The sequence below is a fragment of the Prosopis cineraria genome, unplaced genomic scaffold (genome assembly GCF_029017545.1).
Source record: "Prosopis cineraria cultivar Desert tree isolate PC_DT_omini unplaced genomic scaffold, ASM2901754v1 PC5, whole genome shotgun sequence".
Lineage (NCBI taxonomy): Eukaryota > Viridiplantae > Streptophyta > Magnoliopsida > Fabales > Fabaceae > Prosopis > Prosopis cineraria.
In genome coordinates, this window is record NW_026555336.1 from 36,179,824 (window position 1) to 36,207,765 (window position 27,942).

Here is a 27,942-nt window from a genome sequence, read left to right on the forward strand (position 1 = left end):
TTGTTCGATGTCTACTGTGTCTACAAGAAAGCTTGTAAGATATGGGAGTCTCTAGTTACAAAGTACACTGCTGAGGATGCTGGCAAACAAAAGTTCGTTGTGGGCAACTACTACAAATGGGAGATGACCGAGAACAAGGATGTGAAGGAGCAAATCAACGAATATCATAAGCTGCTGGAGGAGCTTCGTGCTGAAAACATCAACCTTCCAGACGAGTTCGTTGCTGGGATACTGATTGAGAAGCTGCTAGAATCATGCTCTGACTACAAACAGCAACTGAAACACAAACAGAAGCAGTTATCCTTGACTAACTTGATCACTGACATCATCATCGAAGACACCAACCGCAAGGCAATACATGCAGCTCGAACCAGAGAAATGACATCCAAAGCCAACTTAGTGGAGACAAAGCCTCACAACAAGAGGTATGATTCTAAAACTAAAGACAAGAGGAATAGAAAATCTGATTACAAACCCAATGCTTCTAACCCCTCTTTCAAAAAGAAAGGAGACTGTTTTACCTGTGGCAAACCAGGACACTATGCAGCACAGTGTAGGAAGAGAGCAACCCGTGATAAGCCTCGAAAGCCAAATGTAAATTTGGTGCAACGAGATGGTGACAGTGATGATGACATTATTGCTGCAGTGGTGTCACAAGCTCTCTTGATTTCTGATGTGAAGAAATGGGTGGTAGGCTTTGGGGCTACCAGGCTCATATGTGCTAGCCAAGAGATGTTTACCACCTATAATCCTGTAAAGAAAGGGGAAGACCATGTTTACCTTGCTGATTCCCAAACTGCTAAGGTTCAAGGAAAAGGGAAAGTGGTCTTAAAGTTCACATCAGGAAAGACTCTGGCTCTGAACGATGTTCTGCATGTGCCTGAAGTTAGAGCTAACTTAGTGTCAGTTGCTCTTTTAGAGAAAGCTGGGGTTAAAGTGTCATTTGAATCTGATAAGATTGTAATGACAAAAAATAATGTGTTTGTAGGCAAAGGGCATTGTAATCAGGGACTATTTGTTTTGAATGTTGATGAAATGAATAAGATTGAATCTTCTGAGTATATGCCTGTTTATATGGTTGATTCCTTTGACCTGTGGCATGCTAAACTAGGTCATGCTAGTAAAGGTTATATAAATAGGATGCGACAACTTGGATTACTTTCTGAAATTAAAAACAATGTTTTTGAAAAATGTGAAGTATGTGCAGAAACTAAACAAAGTAAAAAATCTCATTTTTCTAGTCAAAGAGAATCTGAATTACTATCTTTAATTCACACAGATTTAGGTGACTTAAAACAAACCATGACTAGAGGTGGTAAAAAATATTATATCACTTTTATTAATGATTTTTCAAGATATACTAAAGTATACTTTTTAAGAAACAAAGATGAGGCTTTTGAAAAATTTCTGTTATATAAAGCAGAGGTTGAGAATCAGTTAAATAAAAGAATTAAAAGGGTTAGATCGGATAGAGGAGGAGAATATATTTTGTTAAATGATTTTTGTGAAAAAGAAGGAATTATACATGAGATAACACCTCCTTATTCTCCCGAGTCTAATGATGTTGCAGAAAGAAAAAATAGAACATTAAAAGAAATGATGAATGCTTTACTTGTGAGTTCTTCTGCCCCTAATAACTTGTGGGGAGAAGCTATTTTGTCTGCATGTTTTTTACAAAATAGGATACCACATAAGAAATCAAAGAAAACACCTTATGAGTTATGAAAAGGGTTTACCCCAAACTTAAAATATTTGAAAGTATGGGGGTGTCTTGCAAAAGTTTTATTACCTGATCTAAAAAGAGGAAAATTGGCTCTAAAACTTCTGATTGTATGTTTATTGGATATGCTGAACAAAGTGCAACGTATCATTTTTTAGTTTTAAAAAGTGATGTTTTAGACCAAAACACAATTGTTGAGACTAAGGATGCTGAATTTTTTGAACATATTTTTCCCTTAAAAATTAAGCATGTTTCTAAACCTGTTGAGAATTCAGAGTTTGAACAAAATTTAAATGAGGATTGGGTTTTAAGGAGAAGTAAAAGACAAAGGAAAGAAACAAGTTTTGGAGATGATTTTTACACTTATTTAGTACAAGATGAACCGTTAAATTTTTATAAAGCTATTTCTTCTCTTGATGCCAAATTTTAGAAAGAAGCAATTGAAATTAAAATTGATTCTTTAAGGAAAAATAAAACTTGGGTTTTGTCAAATTTGCCCCAAGGAGCTAAGGCTATTGGGTGTAAATGGATTTTTAAGAAAAAATATTTTCCAGACGATTCAATTGATAAGTATAAAGCAAGGTTTGTGGCCAAAGGTTTTACTCAAAAAGAAAATATAGATTATTTTGACACATTTTCTCCTGTGACTAGAATCTCTTCTATAAGAGTTCTTATTGCTTTGGCTTCAATTTACAAACTTTTGTTCACCAAATGGATGTTAAAACCGCTTTTTTAAATGGCGATTTGGAAGAAGAAATATACATGGTACAGCCTGAAGGATGTGTGATTCCTGGGCAAGAAAATAAAGTTTGTAAACTTGTGAAGTCTTTATATGGCTTAAAACAAGCACCTAAGCAATGGCATGAGAAACTTGATCAAGTTTTGACAACTGGTGGATTTTCTACTGTTGAAGTAGAAAGATGTGTTTATACAAAGTTTGTAAATAATGATTGTGTGATTATATGCTTGTATGTGGATGATATGCTAATTTTTGGCTCTAGTATGTGTGTTGTTAATGAAACAAAAAATTTTCTTTCTTCAAATTTTGACATGAAAGATATGGGTGAAGCCAAGGTAATCTTGGGTGTAAAAATCATAAGGAATGAAAATGGAATCTTGCTTTCCCAAGAACATTATGTTGAGAAAATCCTCAGGAAGTTTGGACATCTTGAAGATGCTCCTTTGAGTACTCCTTATGATTCGAGTGTGCAATTAAAAAAGCACAAGGGTGACCCAGTTGCTTAATCTGAGTATGCACAGATTATTGGGAGTCTGTTGCATTTGATGAACTTTACTAGGCCTGATATAGCTTATGCTGTAGGCAGATTGAGTAGATATACTCACTGTCCAGGCAATAAACACTGGGAGGTTCTGGTGAGAGTCTTGAGATATTTGAGAGGTACCATGAATTATGGTATATTGTATAGTGAATTTCCCGCTGTATTGGAAGGATACAGTGATGCTAACTGGATTTCGGATTCAAAAGAGACAAAATCCACTAGTGGTTATATATTCACTCTTGGTGGTGGTGCAATAACCTGGAAGTCTACAAAACAGACGATCAACACAAAATCCTCAAGGGATTCTAAGTTCATTGCAATGGAGCTGGCTGGGACTGAAATTGAGTGGTTGAAAAACTTCTTAGCAAGTATTCCAATAGGTGAAAAGCCCACACCATCAGTGTCTTTACATTGTAATAGTCAGTCTGCAATAGCAACGGCTAAAAATAAGACCTTCAATGGCAAAAGTAGACATATTCGATTGAGACATAATATTATAAGGCAGTTGCTTAAAGACGGGGTCATCTCAATTGATTATGTGACATCAGAGTTAAATCTGGCGGATCTGTTAACTAAACCCCTAAGGAAGAAATTTATTATTGAAACGTCGAGGGGAATGGGACTTAAGCCTGTTTGAAATTAATGGTGATGGCAACCCAACCTTTGTGATTGGAGATACCATGAAGAAGGTTCAATGGGTAAGAACAAGTCACTTGTTAGTTCTGCTAGTACTGAATTTTGTCCCTTCCTATGGCTTGAGAAAGTGCTAGAATGCATTGAATGGAGGCTGAGTGATAGCTCTTAATGTTTTCATAGTCCTTATGGATGGTGTATTCATTGCAGATACACTTGATGAAAACACCTATACAAATGTGGAGTGAGGCCGCTCCTATGAGATCGTGGCAAAATCTCTAGAGCATTTGTTAAAACCAGGCGTGCGCATGGCCAATAACGTGCAAAACCATCGTTAACAGCAGAGACTGTGGGGGTATAATCCGATTAATAAGACCTCTAGCACATGCTCAAGATCTGTTGGTTCAATAACAAAGTTATACTGACTTTTCTATGTGCTAAGTTTTATTAGTCTAAGTTTGGTTCAAGTCGACAGACACCAAATTCAAAGTGATTATCCTCCGTGTGAATAACTCAGACGAACATAGATCCTTTTGACACATGTAGGGGATTGTTGTATGTGTGTCAAAAGTGTGTGTGTGTCAAAGTCCCACATTGATTAAAAGAAAGACTCTCCTAGTGTATATATACTAAGGAATGAAGTGGGCTAGTAAAATGGGCTTGGAAGAGAAGTGGCCTTGCGCACATGAGACAGGCCAACTCAGGGCAATCGCAGTTGAAATCAGCCGATTCGCCCCCCCTGCGCGCGAGTTCAAGAGGTAGTGAGTTCCTTTTACCAGATTATTTTTACAAATAAATAATTATTTTGGCTTACCGGAGAAACTCAAATTTTGCCTGTCTGGAGTTTGAAGTCAAACCAAGAATGTTTTTTGATCATTAAACAAATTAATTTTTCTAAAACGTTTGTCTTCCCAACATTTCCAGACAAGAGGTTGAATGCGTTTTACATACGTTTGTGTAACCCCAACGTTTCCAGACAAGTTTTTAAACAATTTTTATGAGACTGTAACCGAGCTTTTAATCCGGTGGTAACCCCCCAAATTCATGTCCACCTTTAGGCTACATATAGCCATAGGTGCAGACAGAGCGATACACAAGCCTCTTGAGTCCTCGCGGTTCTCTCTTCCTCCCTCTGTAAATCTGTTTGTGTTCGTCTGTGCTTACGTTTGGTCTCCGTTGTTCTGTTCCCTCGTTCCACCGAGGAGGTGCTTGTTTATCCTGGGGAACTGCCGGACGTCGGACGGTGTGCCAGAATAGTTCTTAAGGACAGTGTCCTTCCGGACACGACTCAAGCAACCAATCAGGTGTCGCCGTACACGTCTGCCGCCGGTGTAGCCAACACTTGTATGGTTCTGTTCTGAGATGTTCGATCCCCAATTGGCAGAGATTGAATCTTGAGTTTGTTTAGTTACAGTGGCAAGATTTTCGTGTATACTCGGTCTTAGTGCTTGAATGAGACAATACATTTTGTTCCTTTGAAAACACGTGGAAACTAGTTGCAAGTCTTCTATGATCGGGATCAGTGGCCTAGTTAGCATCACGGAAACTACTTATATTCAGATTGTTGGAGTGCTTCAAAAACACAGATTTAATTTAGGAACTCTCAATATGGTTCAGGGTCAAGAGTGAAGACTGTGGATCTTGTCTGCAGGTTCACCAAACTACCAGACTGTGAGCTCAGATAGAGAGAGTTTCAGCAATTCCCTACGCTGAACTTATTCAATGCATTGGACTACACATTCTCTATCTGAGCAAAATTCACTGCATTATTGTGCTGTGTAATTACGAGAGAGAGATGTGAATTGTGCATGCAATTATATCTCCTCGTCACTCCGTCTGCAGATAATTATACATGTAGTTGATATGCTTATTATGATCATTTGCATGTTTTCAACGTTAGAGACGTTACGCTCTGTTTTACCCAATTTGAAGCAAGAACAGAGATAATAACCCTGAGAGTTAGGGGACCCAAGAAGTTGCAAACGTAACTATATCAGAAAGTGGTTTAGCTCACATTCAAATAAATCGGAGAGATTTGAGACTGCTTAGCTGTGGCAAGTTTTGTAGAAAAGTGAGTAATGGATCTTTTTTCGGCTTGAGCCGCTAGTGAGATAATCCTTAGGAGATAATAGCAAGGATTTTTTTATTTTTCTTCCAACCAGAAGCTACATTACTGCACATGATAGAAGACGCAGAAAAAAATCGAAATTTTGGAGATGGCAAGATCAGATATACACCTCAAAAGAGATAAATTAAATTTTTAAATTTTAAAAACGATTCCTACAATTTACCTTAAAAAAATATATCAAATGCACGTAAAGTTAACCATTATGGATCAATCTAAAACAGTGATTAAGATATATAGTGGTTATCAGTTAAGTAAGTGTGAAATTAATCAAATCTAAATTTTGCCAAAAAAGAAATTATTCAATCTAAATCATGGGGAACGAAACAAAAACATGAAACGTGGGCATTACTGGTTAATGGCATATGCTCGAGACCCGCCGCACCCCCCCCCCCCAAAAAAAGACAATTAAAAATAGGGGGAAAAAACAATGACGTTATGGGAAGCACTTGCTTTAGACTCGATTGGGTTAAGCTAATCTCGAAAGAGATGCATTAGCTTATAACACCGAACCATAGCCCACGTTCTTCCTCCACAACACCTTGCTTCATCTAAACAACTATGGTATGTTTTCCAAGTTGGGCAAATTCTGAAAATTAAATATTATAGATTTCTTTTTATAAAAGATCAATTTCATTAAAATAAAACAATTACATAAAAAACCCAAATCAGCCAAGGTTAATTTGGTTCAAAGTAATGTAGGCTAAAAAAAAAAAAACACACACACACACACACAAAAGAGACAACAGTAAATATATCCTTTCCGAACCACTTGGCAATTAATTTTGTTCCAACAATAATATTATGCCAAACATAATATTTATATACAATTCAACGCACTTGGTAATTAATTTTTTCCTTAAAAAGTATATTCTTTTCAAATCAACGTAATTTGCCAAACATAATAAAAACCATACATAATCAATCACACCCTCCCACGCACACTCTATCATATATTAATAATAGTTCTCTTGCAGCTTGATCAATAAATTTTCACTCACAATACCACTTCCACCCCACTATTTAAGGGGGTTAGGAACTGTGTAGAATGGTAGAGGGGAGGGCTAGGAACTCATCTTAAGGGATTGTAAGGCTCAAATTTAGCTCTAAGGCATCGAAAAATCAAGCCCAAAAGCAAACGCCAATATTCAGCTGTTGAACGTGTGGCAATTTCCTCATGTGGGGTGCCCAAAAGCAACTTTGATAGCACTTTTCATTCTAAAGACAATAGTGCTACCATGGTTATTATTTGCACAGATGAAAGGGGAGAATTCAAATGGGCTTTTGTGGTAAAAAATCAAGTCAATCTCATTGTTCATGACAGAAGCTATGGCTCTTAAAAAAGATTTAATGATTGTAGTCAACTTGGGGAAAGGCATATGTTATTTTTGAGAGTGATTGTTTGTCTCTTGTGAATTGTGTGAAGCAGCAGTGATCTAACCTTGGTGAATGGATCTGTAGAAGTATGATCTTAGATTTAATTGATCTGATGACATCAAATGCTGAGTTTTCTCTTTTTTTCACTCGACATGAAAGTAATAAGGCAGCTAACCATATAGCTGCCTGTACTTGCAAGGATGTGTACTCACTTGGATGGACGATGATACCATCACTTCTTTTGTCTAATATTTTAGCTGCTGATCTCATGGTGGCTTCTTTAAATTTGGAGCATCCTTCTTCTGGGATTGACAATTTGTGCGTTGAGTGATTATTATAGCTCCTTGCCTTTTATTTTGTTTTGTTTGCTCCTTGTTTATTTTTTTTGTTTGGATTTGCTTTTGCTTATCTCTGTTTTAACTTTTGTTGCTACGTTTTTACATTTCCTTTTGGTTTGGTTATAGGATGCATATTCAGTTGATCAAAAAAATAAATAGTTCACTAACAAATTTTTCATCTTAACAATAGGATTTGAACTCACAATCTCATGAGTTATAAATCAAATGGGTTAACCTTTGCTGGTTTTATCATGAAAATTTTGATGAAAAAATCAAATCTCCACAAGAATGTGCCGAACATAAGATAACAGGAAAGGCATGTATGAAACAAAGCTGCATCTCCATCTTTAATGTGTTTGGTTTTAGGGAAGGGAGGAGAGGTATTTTAATAAATTTTTATTTGGTTTAAGAGAGGAAGGGAGGAGAATAAAAAATAAGTTAACAATTTTATTTCTATCAAATTTGACATGATTTTTATTTTTTTGCTTTTAAAAAAACTGGTACATTAAAATTTGTTAGGTTTCTATTTTAAAAAAATGAACTTATATTAATAAAAAAATTTGAAGAACAAATACATTAATATTATATTTTATTAGTGAGTCTAATGAAAAATATTAAAATTTTATATATTGAAAAATATATATATATATATATATATTAATTTTTGTAAGGTGATAAAATTTATTTTATTATAAGAAAAAGAGAAAGAAAAGTTATACATAATCTTTTAACATTAAATGTATTTTAAAATTTTTAAAATAAATATTTAAATTATTTTTAATTATTTTGTCTCTCCTCCTCTCTTCAAAAAAAAAACTCCAAATTCGAGGGGTGGGCTCCCCTTCCTTCTATTTTTCAAACTAAATAAGGGGCTTTTCTTTCTTTCTTTTATAAGGCATTAACTAGATGAGGGAAGAATCTTGCTTTTCCTTAAAAAAATTTCTAATTAAACACATTCTTAATTCTAACTCAACATTACATCCCCCACGCCTGTGCGTCTTTGTGAGTCTTAATATCAAAAGGAAATCTACAGGCGGCAAGCTTAAATTAAGCGCCTAGATGCATCTGAATGTCAATTTGCCCAAATTAGAGGATCCAATGTATTTATTTGCACGTCTACACAGAAAAGCCAAAGCTTTTAAATGCTCTTTTCTTTTTTTCTTTTTTAAATAATACTGAAAGGAAAAGGTCGTTATACCTTCATCATAGGCTTTTCATCTTGATGCCGAATTGTTGGTGAAAGCATAAAAAAAAAAAAATCTAGATGCCGAATTAGCCTCGTTTTTATTGTTCTGCTCAAGTCACATCTCTAGATTAAGCTTGTTGGATTGCCGTCAAAGGAATCACTTCTTACTTTCCAATTTTCCATGTATGATAGCACTGAATCCAATGCAGATCTGGGCATAAAGCAACTTATTTTGGTTTTGAAAAAGATGAGTTCTAAGGAAAAGCAATGAGAAAAGGTTCTCATGTCATGTCACGAGCAATGTCAGCGAATCAAAACTGGTTGGTTTCAACTTTCAAGCGGGAGAGAAATGGCCCAAAGTTGGGAAATAAGAAATTAAGAATATAGTAAAAGAATTACAAGCTGTTTTATTCATATTCTATCATTAGAGATGTACACCGAAATGATCAGGGCAGTCATCTACATACACGTGTAAAACACAACAATGAATCACCAAATAATCATCACCATCAAATCTCGAATCAACATAGAAGCACAATGAAAACAAAAAAAAAAAAAAAGTAAACCCCTCAATTAATAGTAGATAGGAAACGGATCGGGAGAATCGAAATAGAAGAAAAGCTCGGAAGAAAAATCAAACAGATCTCGTCCGTCCGTCCAATAAATATCAAGATCGACGGCCTATCTCTCTCCAACGTGGACGAATCCCGATAACGAAACCAATCCATCCTTCCTAGCTTCAAGCGATCACGGCCATGGCCACAAATGTACCCACGAGAGCTGTCCCGGCAACGAACGCCTTGCTGACGGAGAATGCAGCAGATGGCGGCGGCGAGGAACCATCAGACGGCGGGGAAGCAGGGGCACCGTCGCCAGCGGGTGTAGGAGCCTCAGGAGGAGGTGAGGTGGGGGAGTTAGCAGGTGATTCAGAGGACGGTGGTGGAGAACCGGCAGGGGTAGGTGAAGGAGGAGATGCCATTGGTGAAGGAGTGGTGGGAGCAGGTGCTGCAGCCGGAGGAGGGGTGGATGGTGGTGGAGTGGCCGGCGGCGGGGTGCTGGGAGCAGGTGATCTGGCCGTCGGTGGGGTTGCTGTTGGGGGCTGTGCCGGTGCACCTCGAGGGGCTTGAGCAAAGCAGGAGGCAGCCAAGAGGCCGAAGATAACGAACAGTCGCAGGGCAGCGAAAGCCATGGAGAGAGCTGACAGTAGAACTGCGAGGAGAGAGATTGAGAGAACAGGGCGTGAAGGAGGTGAGTGGAAGGCGAAAAGGAGAAGGAAGAATATAAAGAGGCGAGAAGGGGAAGGGCCTTAGAGAGACTGCGACTAAATCAACCAATAATTCTCAAAAAGATTCCTGCAATCACATTAATCATAATTGTTTAATCTAAAAAGCGCTTTAAATTTACTAGCTTTCGGCATCCAAGAATATGTAGCCTAACGTGGGTTAACTCAGCAACGGACGGTGCCTTGCGTGTAATGGGTCAATTTTCGGGCCAGTTTAAAAATTTGTTTTGAAAACAATTTTTTGTTTTTTAAAATAAGAGAACAAAAAAATTTATATAATAACATATTTTTAAAAAATATTTTAAGAAATAAAAAACTATTATTTTAGAGAATAGAAAAATAAAAATAACTTTTATGTCTTCTATAATTATTATTTTAAAGAATAAGGGAGAATAAAAAATATTTATTTTTATTATTTTTTTATTCTTAAAATATATTATATAAAACACTAATTTTCAAAGCAAGAAGAAATTAATCTTTTAATTCTTCAACTTTTAAGTTATTTGTAACTCAATCCCTCAATTATGACTTGCTGTAACTCAGTCCTAAACTATGACTCACCTATGACTTAATCTTTTAACTTTTGAATCACTTATAAATTAGTTCATTAACTTTTATTAATTTTTTTATAATAGCTTATATCTCACATCAATGAACAAGAAGAGAATATTTTAAAATAATATATAAGTATTTTTTTATCTCTCTTATTTGATAAGAAATTTTTTAAAATAAAATTTAAAAATAAAAACTGAGTTATGAGTGAATTAAAAGTTGAGACGTTGAGTAATAGCAAGTTATAATTAAAAAATTAAGCTACAAATGAGTTAAAAATTAAAGAATTAAAAAATTAATTTTTTTAAATGATAAAATAAAAACAACTTCATGCAGTCCCTTTTCCTTTGTTTCGCTGGCTTCCCATTTGTTTGAATTTTGTTGTGGCTGCAGTGGTGGCCGCACCTAATCACATCAAATGAGTAAGTGCCACCTGTGAAGTCTTGGTCTCATGCGGGGAATTTCCTTATTTGAGGAGCACAACTATAATTTTGTGAATGTACTTGGCTTGTCTTCTTCTGCTTCTACAGAATTACCATAACCACCCTTCGTTGTTTGTATCGTGCCAGCATGTGTCGGTTCGCAAACGGCCAGTAAACTGTCCCTGTCTCTGCCAGTCCATTGTACCGCCATTTTCCTTCAATTTAAAATAGTTAAAATATACTTCTAAATGTTTTTATATAAATTTTAATTTAATTTTTTAAATTTATAAAATATCTTTTAATTATCTAACATTAATACTATTAATTTTAAATAATTATTTTTTATATCAATTATCAATATATTTAAAAAATTAAATTAAATATATTAATATTTAAAAATATTTTGTCAATATTTACAAATTTAATATAAAATTTTTTATATTAAAACTAACTGTTTTATACTTAAAGAATTAAAAAGATAATTTATATAATTAAAAGATCAAAATAAAATTTTATAGAAAATTAAAAAAATTAAATGTATACTTTAACATTTTAACGTGTTTTTCTATCCTTTTTAACATGTCATAATTTCATTTATTTTTAAATAAAATGGGATTACTTTTACATAATACTATAAATTTTATAAGTTGCGCAATTCAGATGAAATATACCAGGAATTTCCTATTTCCTAATTATATAATATTCCGTCCGGTCCAAAATGTCCCACTTCACAAGAATTAAGGAAATTAGTTAAAATTTGTTTTTTTTATTGTTGCAGGAGTAAAAATTATCACATGCCTATAAAATTACTTTTCAATTAAAACTAATATATCTAAATTACAGATTTAAATTAATTTTTATATAACTACTCTCTATAATATAGTTAATAAGGTTATTTGTACAATAATTAATATTATTGACTTTTTATAAAATACGTATGGTATATCTTGGACCAAGATTCAGAAATAAAAACTGTCTTACTAATATATATAAGCATTTTGCATGGGAAAGAATAATTAACAAAAAAAAATTTAGTTATAAGTATCTTTTTATTATAAATAATCTTGTTGAGGATACAATCGATAGATAGGCATATGTTTTAATGGAGATTTTTTAATCTTTGATGCTACTGTCCAGCCTTCGAGTTGTTGGCTTTCAGACGAGTAGAGTTGAGAATAAGGATCGGGTTTGACGGACCGTCCGTTTAAACCCGTTTTAATAAGAGTTCGGGTTTAAAAATTTGGCATTTTTTAGAGTAACCGGGCTTTGAAGCCCGGCCCTTTTAAGTCCTAGAAAAACGGGCTCGGGCCCGAACGGTCCGTGAAGCCCGTTTTACTATTCACAAAGTATTGTTTTCACCTCTTTTCAAATAATGTGCAAACATTGATTTGTATTTTGTACTAGCAATTGATTGAATTGTTTTGTGCCATTTTATAGTAATTTTAATATTTTATCTTGTGATATATGTATAGATATATATTTGATAATAAAATAATTTAATTAATAATTATTATAGGTGATGATGAAGAAGTTGTAGAAATAATTAATATTGAGCCTCCGCCTCCATCTTTCACAAGTGAACCTACATCTGAGGGTTTTAATATTTTATTTATGGATGATAATGAGGGAGATCTTGATTAAGATTGATGATAATGTTTGCCTTCATCTTATTTGGACTTTTAAATTTTTTGTTTATTTTTTAAATTATATAAGACTTTAATTTGATATATGTTAAATTTTAAAATATTCTAAATAAATTTTAATATTAAATTTTATTTTATTTTATTTTATTCTTATTCGGGCTTACGGGCCAGGCCCTGAGTCCTATGAATAAGAGTTAAGCTTTAATTTTAGAGTAAAATTGAGATAATCGAACTTTAAGGACTAAGTCTATAAAGACTAAATTTATATAAATTAAGCCCGTTCGTTTATCAACTCTACAGACGAGTCAGAACCCATTCCGCGTTTGGTGACCTTTTCTAGTTGAGACACGGTCATCTCCGAATTTCGCGAAGCACCCTTAGATCCTAACCGTAGATCTAGCTCTGACGCATGGCAGAGACCCGTTATTGTTTGTTCGACCTGAATTCTGACGAACAGGGATGGCGTCAACGCGCGTCGGACGACGAGGACCTGTTCGTCATTTTGGCAAACCTGAAAAGGGTAACATGACTCTTCACCCTTCCCTGCTCTCTTTCGATTCTCCGATCCCACACAACTCTGGGATTACGATTATATTGCTATTTTTATTTTGTATAGCCGTTTGGCGAGAAATTAATTACAGTAGGGACTGGAGAGGTAGTCAATAATAAATTAATAAAGTAAATAATAAATAATGTTGCAGTTGCAAATGGAAAACAACTAACATGCGGGGGCTCCAACTACAGAGAATAAAATGGTCGTCCCAAGTGGCGCATGTTTGGCTGTCGTGAACATGATGAGAGGGAGTGATGTGGTGGGCCTCGGATCAGCTGGATCCAGAGGGAACCTCCTTGGCTTGGACGCCACGTGCACCGCATGAATTTGGAGGGGCACGTGGCGCAATGGAGAGGTCGGATGAGGTAAGCTCCAGCTGACATTTTTTTATTGGTGTGTTGGGAATTGGAGTCTAGGGAAAAGTCTTCACTCGTGTTTTGTTTATTTGGCTTGAATGATGAAGCGCAAGCTGGCAAAAGCTGGCAATTATTGAAACCCGTTAGCAGTATATTAATAATCAATAATATAAATCCACTAGGTTCTTTTTTTTTATGCTCTTGTTCATTATTTTTCAAATTTATGTTCAATTGCTGTTATTTGGTGTGTTTCGATTTTAGTTGAATATAATTAATTATAAAAAAATTTATTAATATAATTAATTTTAAATATAATTAATTATGTTATGTGGTATACATTGATTTATAAAATTGATTAATAAAATTAATTTTAATCAAAGTTAAAAATAAAAATAGAAAAAAAGTAAAATCATAATTTTATAAAAATATATCCAAACACCTATATTACATGTTACAATTAATTATAAATTCAAAACTATATTTTTTAAAAAATATTCAAATGCCCATTATACATGCTACAATCAATTATGAACTTAACCATGATTTTCTTACAAATATTCAAACACTTCCGTGCACATCAAAATTAATTATAAATTCAAAATCATAATTATCTCACAAGCTACTATTACTCACTTTTTAATTCAATTTTTCAATTATATGTTTCTAAAATTTATCTAAAAATCATATACTCACAAATCATGTTTTTTGGTTCATAATTAATTTTGACACTATAAGAAGTATTTGGATATTTTTAAAAAAATCATAATTTTCAGTTCATAATTAATTTTAGCATATATAATGAATGTTTAGATATTTTTAAAAAAATGTTTAGATTCATAATTGATTTTAAAATACAACACAAGTGTTCGGATATATGTTCATGAAATTATGATTTTGACTTTTAAAATTGATTTCAGATGTTATTCAAATTGGCACATTATATATATCTCACTTCGCTTTCACGTCATGGGATAACCATTTTTAATAACAGAAGTTAACATTTTGAGAAAAATGAACCTCACATAGTAAAATAGATGCTTTGCTATTTTTTTTTTAAAAAAACGGATCCAGTGGTGATTATGGGTATGAATTTTTTTCGTGTGAAACATTTGATTTTTTGTTTTGATCAAGTGCAAAATATTTGATTGAGTTGATAGAACTTAGCTTAACAAGAGTCTAAATTAATTCAGACTGAATAAAAATGAAATATTTTCAATTCGAGATCTCTAGTTAAATTGATGCAACTTTTTTAATCATTAAACCATACTCCAAACATATACGATGAAACTTATTCACTTTTATCAATTTTTCAAACATATATGACATATTTAGCTTGTTTTTGGGGATTGGGAGTATCCTTTATAAATAACAAAAAACTATTGTGAATTGATTGGCTGGTAGATAATAGATATCCCTCCTAATATATAACACACGTTTATTTATTAAATGCATAAAAAAAATTCCACGAGAGCTAAAGCAAAAGGATGGCGCCAGCGAGATGAAAGATGAAAAGTGAGAAAGAATGTCCGAAAAAAGTTTGGTTTGCAATTTCGAATGAGATTGGGATGAACTATTATGAAGTAAAGAAAGTGGCAAAATAGTGAACAAACGGCCAAGGTTTCCTCGCGTGGACTCGCAATGATAAAGACCATTGTCTGCCTTTTCTTTTCTTTTCTTTTCTTTTTAAAAAAGTAACTTGAAATGTAAATTTAAGTGACGGACATGATTTCAGGTCTAAACTCACGAATGGAACTTACAAAATCTGAGTTAGTTATTATTAGCCAATAATAAGACACAAGAAAATGTTGATATGACCCCAGACACCAATTCCGAGCCAACCGGGTTTTTCTTAGAAAACTGGGAGTGCTTTTCATGCATTCATAGATACATGCAGGGATGATATTGTAATGACTGTATGACACGTGAAAAATTATTCCAATAATGATCCCCTTATTTTGGTTTGGATCATAAATTACACCTGAGAGAAGCAAACCAGTCCCAAAATCTTTTCATGGGCCCTTCTTCAATCTGGCTTATGGGCCTTACCCAGGCCACTTTGCATCCACTAACAATACCTTTTTTGTTTTTGCCTGTTTCTTAGGGTAAGAGTGATGGACAAATCTCTCAATGTTCTTTGAATACTTGAATAGTTGTTATTCAAAAAAAAAAAAAAAGACTGTGCAATTCAAAACAAAAAGGGCGAGAAATTATGTATACATCCTATGAAGCAAGTTTATTTATAAATAAGTCTCAGAAAATATAAAAATAATAATTAGGTCCCTTACAATCTAAGTGTGATTTGAATTTGAGGTGTAAAGATAATATCATCACTAATAAAAATATTGCAGTTACAGTTTTAAAATTTTAAAGTGATAATTGTAAATAATTAATATTAAACTTTGTCAGTAATATATTATCAATTTAACTATTAGATATATGAAATTATAGTTGTAAAATATTGAAGTGAGTTGTAAAATATTGATGAGGCAATTGTTACAATTAATATTAAACTTATAATACACTATTAGTTTAACTATTAAATATATGAAATTACAGTTATAAAAAGTTAAAATAATAGTTGTAAATTATAAATAAAATAATTATAAATTAATTTATTAATGCAATATATTTTTAGTAGAGGAATTATTGTTTTTACACCTCAATTTTAAATTATATTTAAATTTAAAAAAATCTAGTTATAGTTTCTAAATTTTGTATGACAAATAAGTCAATTTCACAAGATTTATACATAATTTTCTTTAAAAAAAAAAAAGATGATTGTGTATGTCAGAACTACCACCTATTACACGTTCGAAATACAAGTCCTTGTTGTTTGGGGGAAAAAAAATACAAGTCCCTCCCACAAAATTGAATTGAACAATTCAACGAATATACAAAAAAAATTAAAATTTGGTATTCATCAAAGATAGGGAACAAATCTCCTTTATAATTATAAAATCCTTTGTAAACTAAACCATCTATAAGCTATGAATACGATGATATATCATTCAGAAGCCATTGGAATCATGTGGCTTATTTAATTTTAGCATCCATGTCCCATTTTTCCCCCTAATATTCAATAATCCATGCAAAAACCATTTTATTATTTTCAAAGAGAATTTATTTATCCTTGCTGGCTTGTGCAGTCAAATGCACATTCAATACTACTATTATTAGAATCGATTCGGATCGGCTGGTCTGACCAATAAAATAGGTCATAAGCCCAATTTGGTTACACCCAAAAACTGTTTATCCTATGAACTGTCAATGAATTGGCTAAACCACTTGCAAATCAAGCAAAACTGGTAAAACCAACGAGAAACCAATTGTACAAGACATGATAATTTTTTATTTTTATTTTTAATTCATACTTCTAAAATATAATTTATACATATTTATACTCAATAATCATTATGAAATAATAAAAAATGCAAGAAATATGTATGAATTATGTATATATTTTAAATTATAAATTATGAAATAATTATATATATTTTGGATGAAAATGATGTAATATTGATGGATATTATCATTTTTATTGTATATTATACCCTCCGTCTCAAATTATAAGATACTTTTAGATAAAATTTTACATATCAATAAACCTCATTAAATACCCTCAACAACCTTATTTTTTTAGAACAAAAATATTAAATTTTAAAAATATCCATAATATATTGAAAATAGAAGGAATGAAAATTAACTATAGAGAGAGAACGGGTAATATTAGAATAAGCCTATTTAATAAAATTTTAATTTTCTCAAAGTATCTTATATTTTAGGACACTGAATCTCCCACAAAGTGTCTTGTTTGAAATTTAAATATTTATTTTTTTGATTATATATAATTATTTATTTTTACTTTAAACATATAATATTTGAAATATATTAATTTATTTATGATCAGTTTAGACTATAATTTGACCATTTAACCATCAACCGATACCTCAACTGCTTTAATGACTAATTCAATTTTGATAACATTGTTCAAAACTTTCACATTGTGGGCCAAGAAAAGAGAAAACAAAGTTTCCACAATCCACAAGGTAAGGGGGAAAATATTGAAAATGACAATACATCCAACAAAAACAATTCTCCAAAAACCATTGAAAAGGAAAATTGTATTAAGAAATAGTAATCCCCTTGTCCTTATAGTTTTCCCAAGTTTTTAATCAAGTGCTTATATATATATTTTTTTGTATTGAGTCCTTTAAGTTTATCCTGTTACCTTAGTTAGTTCTTTTTGTTTAAAACTATTAATAAGTACTAATGGTGTTAGAAATTTTGTTAAATAACAATTACATGGCAATCTAGTAGGGATTTTGTTCCCATCAAATCTGACTAAGCACCAAAAATTAAAAAAAAAATGAAATAAGAAACTTGTTTGGCTTATAGATTAAAGATGTATAGAATTGTAACCAAAAAGCTTCACATTTATGGTTGGCATTATCTCTTATGTTCCATTGATTTTCAATACCGACACAAGAAAGGAGGCAAAATCATCATCATTGAGCTCTATAAGGTTAGTCAAGAGAGTTATCATCTTCTCTATTTCATCTTCCTCTCTCCCTTTAGGTTAGTCAAGATACCATGCTTGTGCTACATTACTCTTAATCTTTTTTTTTTTATCTACTAAGGTTAATGTTTTAGTGGAAATAGGATTATGCGAGATTTTTTTCCAATGAGAAAATTGATAATTGAACGAAGCTACAGCCTTGAAATTGGATTAAAAGAATGTTAAATTATAGGAAGGAATTTTTTTATAGATATAAAAGTGGTGGGCCTTGAGCCAAAGACTTTCTGGGACATCTTTGACTTTGTAACACATGAAATTGAATTTTTTTTTATCTTAGGTAGTTTTCTCCATCATTTATATAGCTTCCCTGATTGAATCTAAATGTAGGATAAGGGAGGCTTTTAGTACAAGCAATATCAAAAAAGAATATTAAACTAAGTGTTTTTCATGATTCTTTAGTGTAAGGTAATTTAATCAGCCTCTTCACGTATCCTTTGAAAATCAATATATTATCCACAAAAATGTTTGTGTGATTCAGCGTGATCATCAAATATGTAGATTAATTAATTTATTAAATTTTAGGTATATAATGGAGCATGAAGAAAATATAGAAGGAGTTAGTGGCGATGCAATGCTAGAATACTTAGATAATAGTGATGAAGCAAATTTGGGTGATGATTACTTCAATGAATTTATTGGTATTGACATTGTGGAGGATATGGCACAATGTAGTAGGAACTACTCAAATGTGTTAGACTACCAACATGAAGATTTAGAAATTGTTCCTTCTTCTAGAGTGTTGGATGAGAACATTGATTATTTATTATTAAAATTAGAAGATGATGAGCTATATGAAGACTATGCAATTGATGAAAGTGAAGATAAGTCGATAACAAGATACTACAAGTACAATTCAAAGGAGATGTGTAAGGACTTTAAATTTAGTTTTGGGATGGAGTTTACTTCAACTAAACCATTTAGGGATGCTTTAAAGGGGTACTCTTTATTGAATGTTTATGTATTTGACTATATAAAAAATGGTAAAGAGAGATGTCGAGTGAAATTTACTAGTAGATGTGGTTAGCTAATGTTTGTAAGCAAATAAAGTGACTCATCGACTTATCGGTTGAAGACATCAAATTAAAGGCATGCATGTAGAATAACAATCAACACAAAGAAAAATTTATTAGAGTGGATTGTTGAAAAAATAGTTGATAATGTTAAGATTAACAAAGATATCAAGTTATTAAATGTGTAAGCAATCATAAGAAAAGATTACATGGCTTAACCCTCAATTAACAAAGCATTTTGGGCTAAAAAAATTACAAGGGAATGATTAAGGAGGATCATAAAGAAGAATATATTTACTTGAAGGACTATTGTTTGGAAGTCAAGTTTAAAAAGCCAAGGTTCACATTTTGTCTTGTCAATGATAAGCTATATGTAGATCATTTGCGAGTATTTAGAAGACTGTATATGTGCTTGGAACTAGTGAAAAGGGGATTCAAGGTAGCATGTAGGCCAATTATTGGATTAGATATGTGTTTTCTCAAAGGCTCACATGGCGGTATATTGTTAGTGGCTATAGCTCGTAACCCTAGTGAGCAATATTTCCCTTCAGCTGTCGTAGTGGTAGAGACAGAAAATATGGATTCTTAGACATGGTTCTTGAAAAATTTGCTTGATGACATTAGCACAATGACCTTAAAAAGATAGGTATTTATTTCAAACCAATAAAAAAATTTAAGATTTAAATCACTTTAATTATCATATTTCTATTTATTTGTTCATATAATAGTTATTAGTTTTAATGTGTAAGGTTTTGTTCAAACATTTAGAGAGTTGCTTGAAGGTGTTGAACATCGTTATTGTGTAAGACACTTGTATGCTAATATAAAGGCAAGGTATGATGGAGGAACTTTGGTGAGACTTAGTGATTTGTGCAATAAAGGCAACTTACCATCGGGATGGAAAGGGATAATGAATGAGTTGAAAAAAGTTTCAAAAAATGTATATGATCACTTAATGACTTTTCCTTTATCTTGTTAGACCAAGGCATACTTTGATGATTATTGTAAGTTTGATATGATTATGAATAACTCAGAGTTTTGTAACACTAGATTATTAGAGGCAAGACAACGTCCAATTATTAATCTTCTTGATTGAATTCAAACTTACTTGACGGACAGATTTCATCAAACTTGAGTAAAAGTAGAAGATATTATGGTAAAGGATTTATGTGCCCTTGACCTCATAAGAGGCTTCATAAAGAGATGGAAGAATCTAGGAAGTGGGAACCAAGGAGGGCTAATAATGATCAATTTAAAGTGCCATATAACTCTTAAAGGTTTATTGTTGATTTTTGTTCCAAGTCGTGTGCTTGCTAATGGTGGCAACTAACTAGAATACCCTACAGGTTTGTTTATAACTCACTTTCAAAGTTTCATTATCCAATAGTTATAAATAATATTTTTATTCTTTATATTTTAGGCATACTAGTAGTTGCATTTATGCTAACTGACTAAACCCCATTGATTATGTGAATTCAACACTAAGTCTCGAAACTTATGTGGAATGTTGTGCTCCTATGATCTTGCTTATCAATGGAAAAGAGTTATGAGAGCACACAAGCTTGGAACCAATCAATTCCCCAATATATCACAAGCGTCCAGGTAGACCAAAAAAGAAATGAAGAAGAGAGCAAAATGAACCTTCACCTCCAAACAAGTTTAAAAGATCCTATATAAGTGTTAAGTGTAAGATTTGTGGAAATTCCAACCACAACCGAAAGACTTGCCCACAACTAATCAATCAAATGAGATACAGGATGTAGTAGATGACATTGATGTTCAATGGTTTAGAATATGATATTTTGCAATTTTTTATGTGTTTGGATTTAGAAATTGAGAAATGATATTATGTATTGGTAGTTAACTCCAATCTTTTATGATGTGTTAACTTGGACAAAACTTTCCTTGTTTTTGGCAATTAATTAAAGCTTTATGGTTCCTATTTTTGTCACCTATTTATGCTCTTTCTATTTTTTATATATCTAATAATGACAATAACAAGATTCACAATCAACTTATTCTGCAACTTTTGTAGCGATTAAGATCAAACTGTTATGAATTAATGTATCAAATTAAATGTATGCAAGCAAACATGAAAATTCTTGTAACATGGCAATATTTGTCCTATGATGGAGAGAACATGATAATAACAACTTTTGTCCACTCAATATAATAGTACATTTCACTATAAGAATCTAAAATAGTACAATGACATATCTTTTTAATTATTCAATATCAATTTTTTACATTAATTCTTAAAAATAGTGGTTTACATGCACTTTACAAGAAGTTGCAAGAGAGGAGTTTACAATTCAAAGTGGTGCTAAAAACAATTTGCTATGCACTTCAAAATATGTAGTAGAAATAGTTTGCTATATACTACATTGCATTCTAAACACTATGACTTCAACCTACTTAAATTACATTCCAAAAGAGATTAAATAAAACTTTCAAATGTTCAAACTAATAGTCCTAAAGTCTTGAACAATAGCAGCAAGACAGAAGCTTAGTTTTTCAATTCTTACCAAGTTACAAAAGCATATGTAGCAACCAAACCATATGAGTCTTTAAAACCAGTTCACTCTTCAAAACCGACCGATGCTCTATATAGTAAATGGCGGTGTCAGATCATATGAAAGGGTGCCCTAGTTGTCTCTAATTCTTCAAATTATTAAGCATCTCAGTTATAGGGTTAAATAACAACCCATCATCCATAGAATCAATCACTACTAAAGGCTATGCTATAGGAAGCGACGACACAAATTTGAGTGACATTATTCTCCTATCTCGTAAACAGCTACCTTAAAATGCCAAATTTATTCAAGAACTTGGTTTAAGTTTTGATGAAGAAAAAACCCAGAAGGTCGACAAAGATGTCGAGGGAAGGTATAATCCCAATGGTAAGATTTAGTTTCATTACTATGAAACTCAATAGCACGCTCAACAAAAGGGTCACTACAAGAGCTTTTGTTGTTAGCTAACTCCTTCGTGATAGCATTTCTATCAAATCATCTGTCATTCTTCACCTCTCTTCTTTACCTCTCTTTTTTATGTACTTGAACATTGGAGAACTCAACATCTCCCTCTGCGGCTCTCCCAAACCACCTTCCCTCTTCCTCCTCCTCCTTCTCTCTTCTCTATTGTGTGCACCCACCCTTGTGAACTCAATGTCTCCCTCTATGACTTTGCCAAGCCACATCTCCCTTCTCCTCCTCTCTTAAGTGCTCTGCGTGCACAAACCCTAGCGATTAAAAGAGAATAGCTGTAAACGAGGGCCATTTTCTTAGAAAATTGCTTTTCATATATGTAGCTTATATTTTTCATCTGATGCCATTTATTAAAAAAAAAAAAGGCCCATCAGACTGCCACATCATGGTTATTTAATGAAATTTTTAACACCATTTGTACTTGTTAACAATTTTAAACAAAAAGGATTAACTGATGTAATGCAATAAACTTAAAAGACTTAATAAAAAAACTATAAGGATGGTAGGATCAAGTTTCCCATTGCATTAAAAAGGGTGAAATTACAAAGGAGCCCTCCAATCTCGAAGCAAGGAATATGCAGAGCCAGAGTCAGCAGCTGAGAATCATGCAAATTGTTAAAGTCTCCATCTTCTTCGCGCTTAAAAAAAAAAAAAAAAAAAAAAAAGCATCTTCTGCATTTCTTGTTCAATGACTATCCCTTCCTTCTTTCTCTAACCTCACCCATACAAGCAAACGCTTTCCTCAGTTTCTATCTCGAAAACGAAGAAACCTTCAAATTCAAACTAGTTATACGTTACATATCAGCGACCTTTACGCGCCACCGTTTTCCCTCGCTGATCTGAAGGAGAATGGAACAGTCGAATCAGGAAACCGAACACAACGTCCAATCCAAGGTTCAAGAGCCCCAAAAAAGCAGTTCTGTTCCAGAAGAGTCTGGTCAAGCACAATATGGAGATGGAAGCGCAACGAATTTAACGAAGGAATCGGGATTGCAGCCTCCGACGGAGCAATCATTGGCGCGCATCATGTCGTCTGGTGGCGTCACTCAGAAATATGTGCATTGGAACCCCCAACTGGTTAAGGTATCCACCATCGTGGCGTCTTCCCAAGAATCGCCTCGGTATTTTTATCCTTCCCCCTTGTACTCGCCCTCCTTCTCGGCAAAGGGTTAGTATTTTATTTTATATCAATATGAATTCGCACTTGAAAGAATATGTTATGACTTTTACATTGTTCTGATAAGACAAGCTAGAAACAGTTCGGAATGTGCTGGGAACATGGGGGAGGAGGGTGGGAGAAGCCACTAAGAAAGCAGAGACTCTGGCTGAAAACACTTGGATTCACTGTTAGTTTTCTTGCTTTTGTCTTCCTTTGTCATCAATTTATTTCTTGTTATTTTTGTAATAATATTCAAGGAATTGTAATGGTATTCCTTTCTTCATTGAGAAATGGCTATGTCGAAATTGATGCACTTCGCTCAAGAAAGTTTCATGCCTAAGACGTGTTCAATCCTTAAAGATCGTTTCGACTGTTTAAATTTATGCAGTGAGGCGGTGACATTGTTCTTACGTGTTATTTTTTCTGCTCATATGATGTGATCAAATGGTTCAAGACCAGCTGAACAATTTTCTTGACAAATATTAAGCTTTTGTTCTAAGATGCTGTTTCCTGCTGTCAGCACTTGCACCTTTTCCTTAGGGTCTATCTCATCACCTCAACCAGTGGCTCTGTTTGGAACAATCTTTTCCTTATTTCCTTTCTCATTATCATTGCATTATATGCAGCTTCTGGATTTTCTGCTATTCATTTTCTATGGTCTTGAATCTACAACATCACAATTACTGAAATGGCTTCTTTTAATCATGTGTTAAGTTAGAACAAACCCAAGTTTTACTGAAGCTGCTGTGGGAAGAATTGCCCGTGGAACAAAGATACTAGCAGAAGGTGGCCACGAAAATATTTTTCGACAAACTTTTGAGACAGTTCCAGGTGAACGGATTCTGAAAGCTTATGCATGTTATGTGTCCTCATCAGTTGGTCCAGTAATGGGAGTTTTATATGTATCTTCTGAAAAGATTGCATATTGTAGTGACAATCCTCTTTCCTATCAAGATGATGCAGAAACAGAATGGAGTCATTACAAGGTACACATGTAATATCCTAGATACATGCCAGTCTATCTAACTAACTAACGTATATTTATCACTAGTCTGGATGGCTTCATGCCATTGAAGCTGGAGTTAAAAAGTTTATACTTCTTGAGATCTTTGTAGGCATAATTTTATGTTTTCAGTTGGAATAGCTTTTCTCTTAAATCTCAAGTTCATTGAAGTTTTTCTATTGTATTGTGTGTGGGAGGATAACAAGTTACGCTTCTTCCTTCTAAATTTCAGTGTGACATACAAGATTTTTTTATAATTCATTTTGACGTAGCGTGTATGGGAGTCCTTTCCTCTTAATATTACTGGTATTATTGTCTTGATTATCGCTTTTGTAAGTGACAGGCGTCTTCATAAGTGGTGAAGTCTGTGCTCATGTGCATGTCAATTGTCTGTCAGCAGCATATGTAATTGTTCTAATTCTTAGGGCCCTAATTGCTTCATTTTCTTCTTGTTGCTCTTGTGATTGTAATGTTAGAACCTTGGGTTTGTTGAAGTGTCTTGACAGTGTCCAACAAGGAAATTCTTGTTGACATGGAAGAAAATGTCCTTTGATTGTTATATAGTTATCCAATAAGTTCAGTTTCATTGAATTTTCTTATCCAGAGAAAGATGTCCTTGATGTTGTACAAGCCAACCTTGTAGGGACACAGATAACTTTTTTTTTGTTTATAACAACTGAGAGTAAAACTGGATAGAACAAAAATAGATGGAGGCAATTTGAAGTTAGAGAGTAGTGTGTACATAGACAATCCAACATGAGGATGTAAGCTTATCCAAGTGGAAGATAGGCTGGACTAACTCATCTGTCTGTGTTTACTTAGAACGGTAATGGCAGTTTCAATCTGTCTAAGTGTTCAATTATAGATACTGGGAGAAAAGACGGAAATTTTATTATAGCTAGAGGGGGAAAATGCCTGAGCAGAAATTGTGTTAATAAAATTGATATTCCAATCATATAAGATTGTAATGTGCATCTGAAGGGGAGGCTATATTTGCTTAGACTTGAGACATCTTTCTGGTACTTCTTGACTGTCAGAGGGTCAGACTATCTACCAGCTTTTAGCAGCACCATTATACATCTTCCATTATGTTCGGAAATTAAATTTCCCTATATTTGGAATTGTTATTGTCTTTGATCAAACTATCGTGGTAAGATATAATATGTCGGGTCTAGGGTTGGAGTTAAAACATATATCAGTGCATTTAGAGGCAAAATCTTCATCTATTCTGCAGTTAGGAAGGTTTTTTCATCTCATTTTCTGATATCTGTTTCAATGATCAACGGCATTTCCTCAAATAGCCAAAATTGACTCCCTTCCTTGAGGATCAGTAATCTCTCTTATAATAAAGCCTCGTGTTAATTGGTTCTTTTAATCTTACTCAAACCACTGGCTCTAACTTTCTGAGTTTCCATTTTCGCAATTCTCATCAGTTGTTACATCCTCAAAGAACTTGGTCACCTCACTTCCTGATGTGTTAGCTCTAACTTTATTCTTCGGTACTAATGGTGCTCTGTTTCAACCGGAATTACTTCCATTCTTCCGTGTATAATCTTTATCTGCAAAAATATAGTCAGAGTAAAACTTGTCTTTATTTCTCGTTATCTCTTTAATTAAGAAATCTTTTTATTCATATTTTCCCTTTGTCTCGACCTCGAATGAGCATTTTCTCATCCGTTTCTATCATGGATGCTTTTAAAGCAGCATCTCGTATGATTTTCTTCTCCTGCTGCACTAAGAATTATGCATGCTATCATGACCCTACAAGGTTTACTTTTTCTTTTTCAATGTGATGGGTCCGAAAACGATATTTCAATCTTATAGTTGTTTTTCTTTGGCTTGATATATATTACTTGCTGACTTGTAATGTAATGGTTGTAGGTAGTCATCCCATTACATCAGCTTAAAGCAGTGTTTCCTTCATCAAACAGATACAACCCAGCAGAAAAGTACATCCAGCTAGTCTCTGTCGACAATCAGGAATTTTGGTTCATGGGCTTCTTTAATTATGATGGTGCTGTGGAGTACCTGAAAGAAGTTTTTCAAGCCAATGACTCACAATCTGACCGGTGGCAAACACCTGTCCATCCAGGCCTCACTTTCAACTCCGTGTAATAAGTGTGTGGGTGGGGTGCGCTTCTTGTAACAGAAGAGTTTCAAGTCTAGGAGCAGTTGAACATAAAATTATCCCGCTCCCTGCAAAACTCTGGCAAATTTGTTTGTGTGAATTAACTGTAGGATATTCATGTGTGCAACATTCGAGGGTGTGCTTAGAATTTACAGTTCAGGGAAAAACAAATTATTTTCACTTCGTTTTCTTGCATTAATTCTCGTCCACGCTAAATAACTCGGTCGCAAAGGAGAACCGTCTATCTTCTATGCAGCATCAGGAAATTCTTCGCCTAAATGCATGTAATTTGGGTTTTCAATGTCTAGCAATTTAGCTGATAGAAATCTATTAAAGGAAGTCCATATACTGTACCAAAAAAAGAAAAATTCTAAGACCACTTATTGAGTCACACGGTAAATTATACTCTCAAAATATCTTTCATGTATCTTGATAAAAATTAACAAAAAAGCTGCCAAATATTTTTTGAAGAGTCCTGTCAAATAATGACTAAATACGATAGATACTACATAATTTTTACACGATAGGATGTGATTCTTCTTAGTGCATGCCAAATGTAGAGAATAGTACATTTTCAAGGGCCAACAGTTCCTAAAATGATGTAAGAATAATTATTACTGTAAACCAAGGACGGTAAAAGTGCACTTAGAACTGATTTAGAACTACTAATGACTGTTTATGAGAGTATTATTAGTCTCACAAATGTCAAAAGGGATCTCTAATTCTTCGAAAGCAATCAAGAGGGCAGTGATTATTAAGTCAAAGAAACCCACAATTTCTACATAAGTGGGTCAGTAATCAATCATTCCACACTTGTAAAGTCGTTTTCCCACGTCCTTAAAGCGAAATGTGGAAATTAAATCAAACCCTAGGCTAGATTTAATGCCTTGGCACTGTAGCACAACATATACAACCTAATTATAATTTCATGACCTTCTCAATTATATTTGGGACATGGCCCAGACAAGTCTCCATCTGCAATTGCCTGAGGTGGAGGACAGAGTTTAACGTACGTGTGAGATTAAGTTGTGTTAACAGCTTTAGGCCTATTTATGAATGTTCATCCAACAATTAGTAACAAAACCAACATGCACGTAATATAATATATATATATATATATATATGAAGCAAGCCCAGACGGCCTACTTATGATCTTTCATTTTACTACACGCAGGAATGTCACTTCTTAATCTGCACTTTACAACTTCTTTAAACAGAAACTAAAGCCGTAATGATGATAGTTAGGGATGCTCATGATTTATCCGCCAGGGAACTGTTTAAATTATACAGTTTAGCTATCTATCAATTCAGTGATACAGTACTTTTTACCCCTTTATATGCATCAGACAGCAAAATTTCTCCCCCTGTTACTTTGTTTTTCCGATTTAGATGATGAAATGATGGGTCGTAAGAGCATGCCCACGAACCAACAGTAGGTATTCCGTCGTCCACTATCTGACTCTATATGGAACAGTGATGAAGATTATAATTTTATCGTGCACAACACAACGCATTGTAGGAAACCATTTAAACCAGATTGTTGCTGTTGTTGTTATTGTTATTATTATGGTTGTTTGAGTCAGACACCAGAAGTATGCAATTCCACTGTTCC

General features: G+C 33.5%; 2 protein-coding genes across 6 annotated transcripts; one reads left to right on the forward strand and one right to left on the reverse strand.

The window, feature by feature from the left end:
* Window positions 1-9,046: 9,046 nt before the first annotated feature.
* On the reverse strand, window positions 9,047-9,926 carry LOC129311742 (classical arabinogalactan protein 9). The gene has a single exon (XM_054954179.1). The coding sequence runs from the start codon at window positions 9,846-9,848 to the stop codon at window positions 9,399-9,401; it is 450 nt and encodes a 149-aa protein (XP_054810154.1). The 5' UTR covers window positions 9,849-9,926; the 3' UTR covers window positions 9,047-9,398.
* A 12,775-nt stretch (window positions 9,927-22,701) lies between these two features.
* Window positions 22,702-26,514, forward strand: LOC129311805 (GLABRA2 expression modulator). 5 transcript variants are annotated; one of them, XM_054954273.1, is made up of 5 exons: window positions 22,702-23,208; window positions 23,285-23,386; window positions 23,914-24,030; window positions 24,154-24,185; window positions 26,084-26,514. In XM_054954273.1, the coding sequence occupies exons 1-5, from the start codon at window positions 22,890-22,892 to the stop codon at window positions 26,315-26,317; spliced, it is 804 nt and encodes a 267-aa protein (XP_054810248.1). In that variant the 5' UTR covers window positions 22,702-22,889; the 3' UTR covers window positions 26,318-26,514. The 5 variants fall into 5 exon arrangements, with proteins under 5 accessions (XP_054810248.1, XP_054810250.1, XP_054810246.1 ...); XM_054954275.1 differs by having other exon boundaries at window positions 24,131-24,185; window positions 26,084-26,161; XM_054954271.1 differs by having other exon boundaries at window positions 23,914-24,185.
* Window positions 26,515-27,942: the final 1,428 nt, after the last annotated feature.

Bases quoted from the DNA above. Each gene is read 5' to 3' on its own strand.
- LOC129311742 (XM_054954179.1), bottom strand. From the start codon at position 9,848: ATGGCTTTCGCTGCCCTGCGACTGTTCGTTATCTTCGGCCTCTTGGCT.
- LOC129311805 (XM_054954271.1), top strand. From the start codon at position 22,890: ATGGAACAGTCGAATCAGGAAACCGAACACAACGTCCAATCCAAGGTT. The intron at 23,209-23,284 runs GTTAGTATTTTA...TGTTCTGATAAG, and splicing joins GCCCTCCTTCTCGGCAAAGG to ACAAGCTAGAAACAGTTCGG. The intron at 23,387-23,913 runs GTTAGTTTTCTT...TCATGTGTTAAG, and splicing joins TGAAAACACTTGGATTCACT to TTAGAACAAACCCAAGTTTT.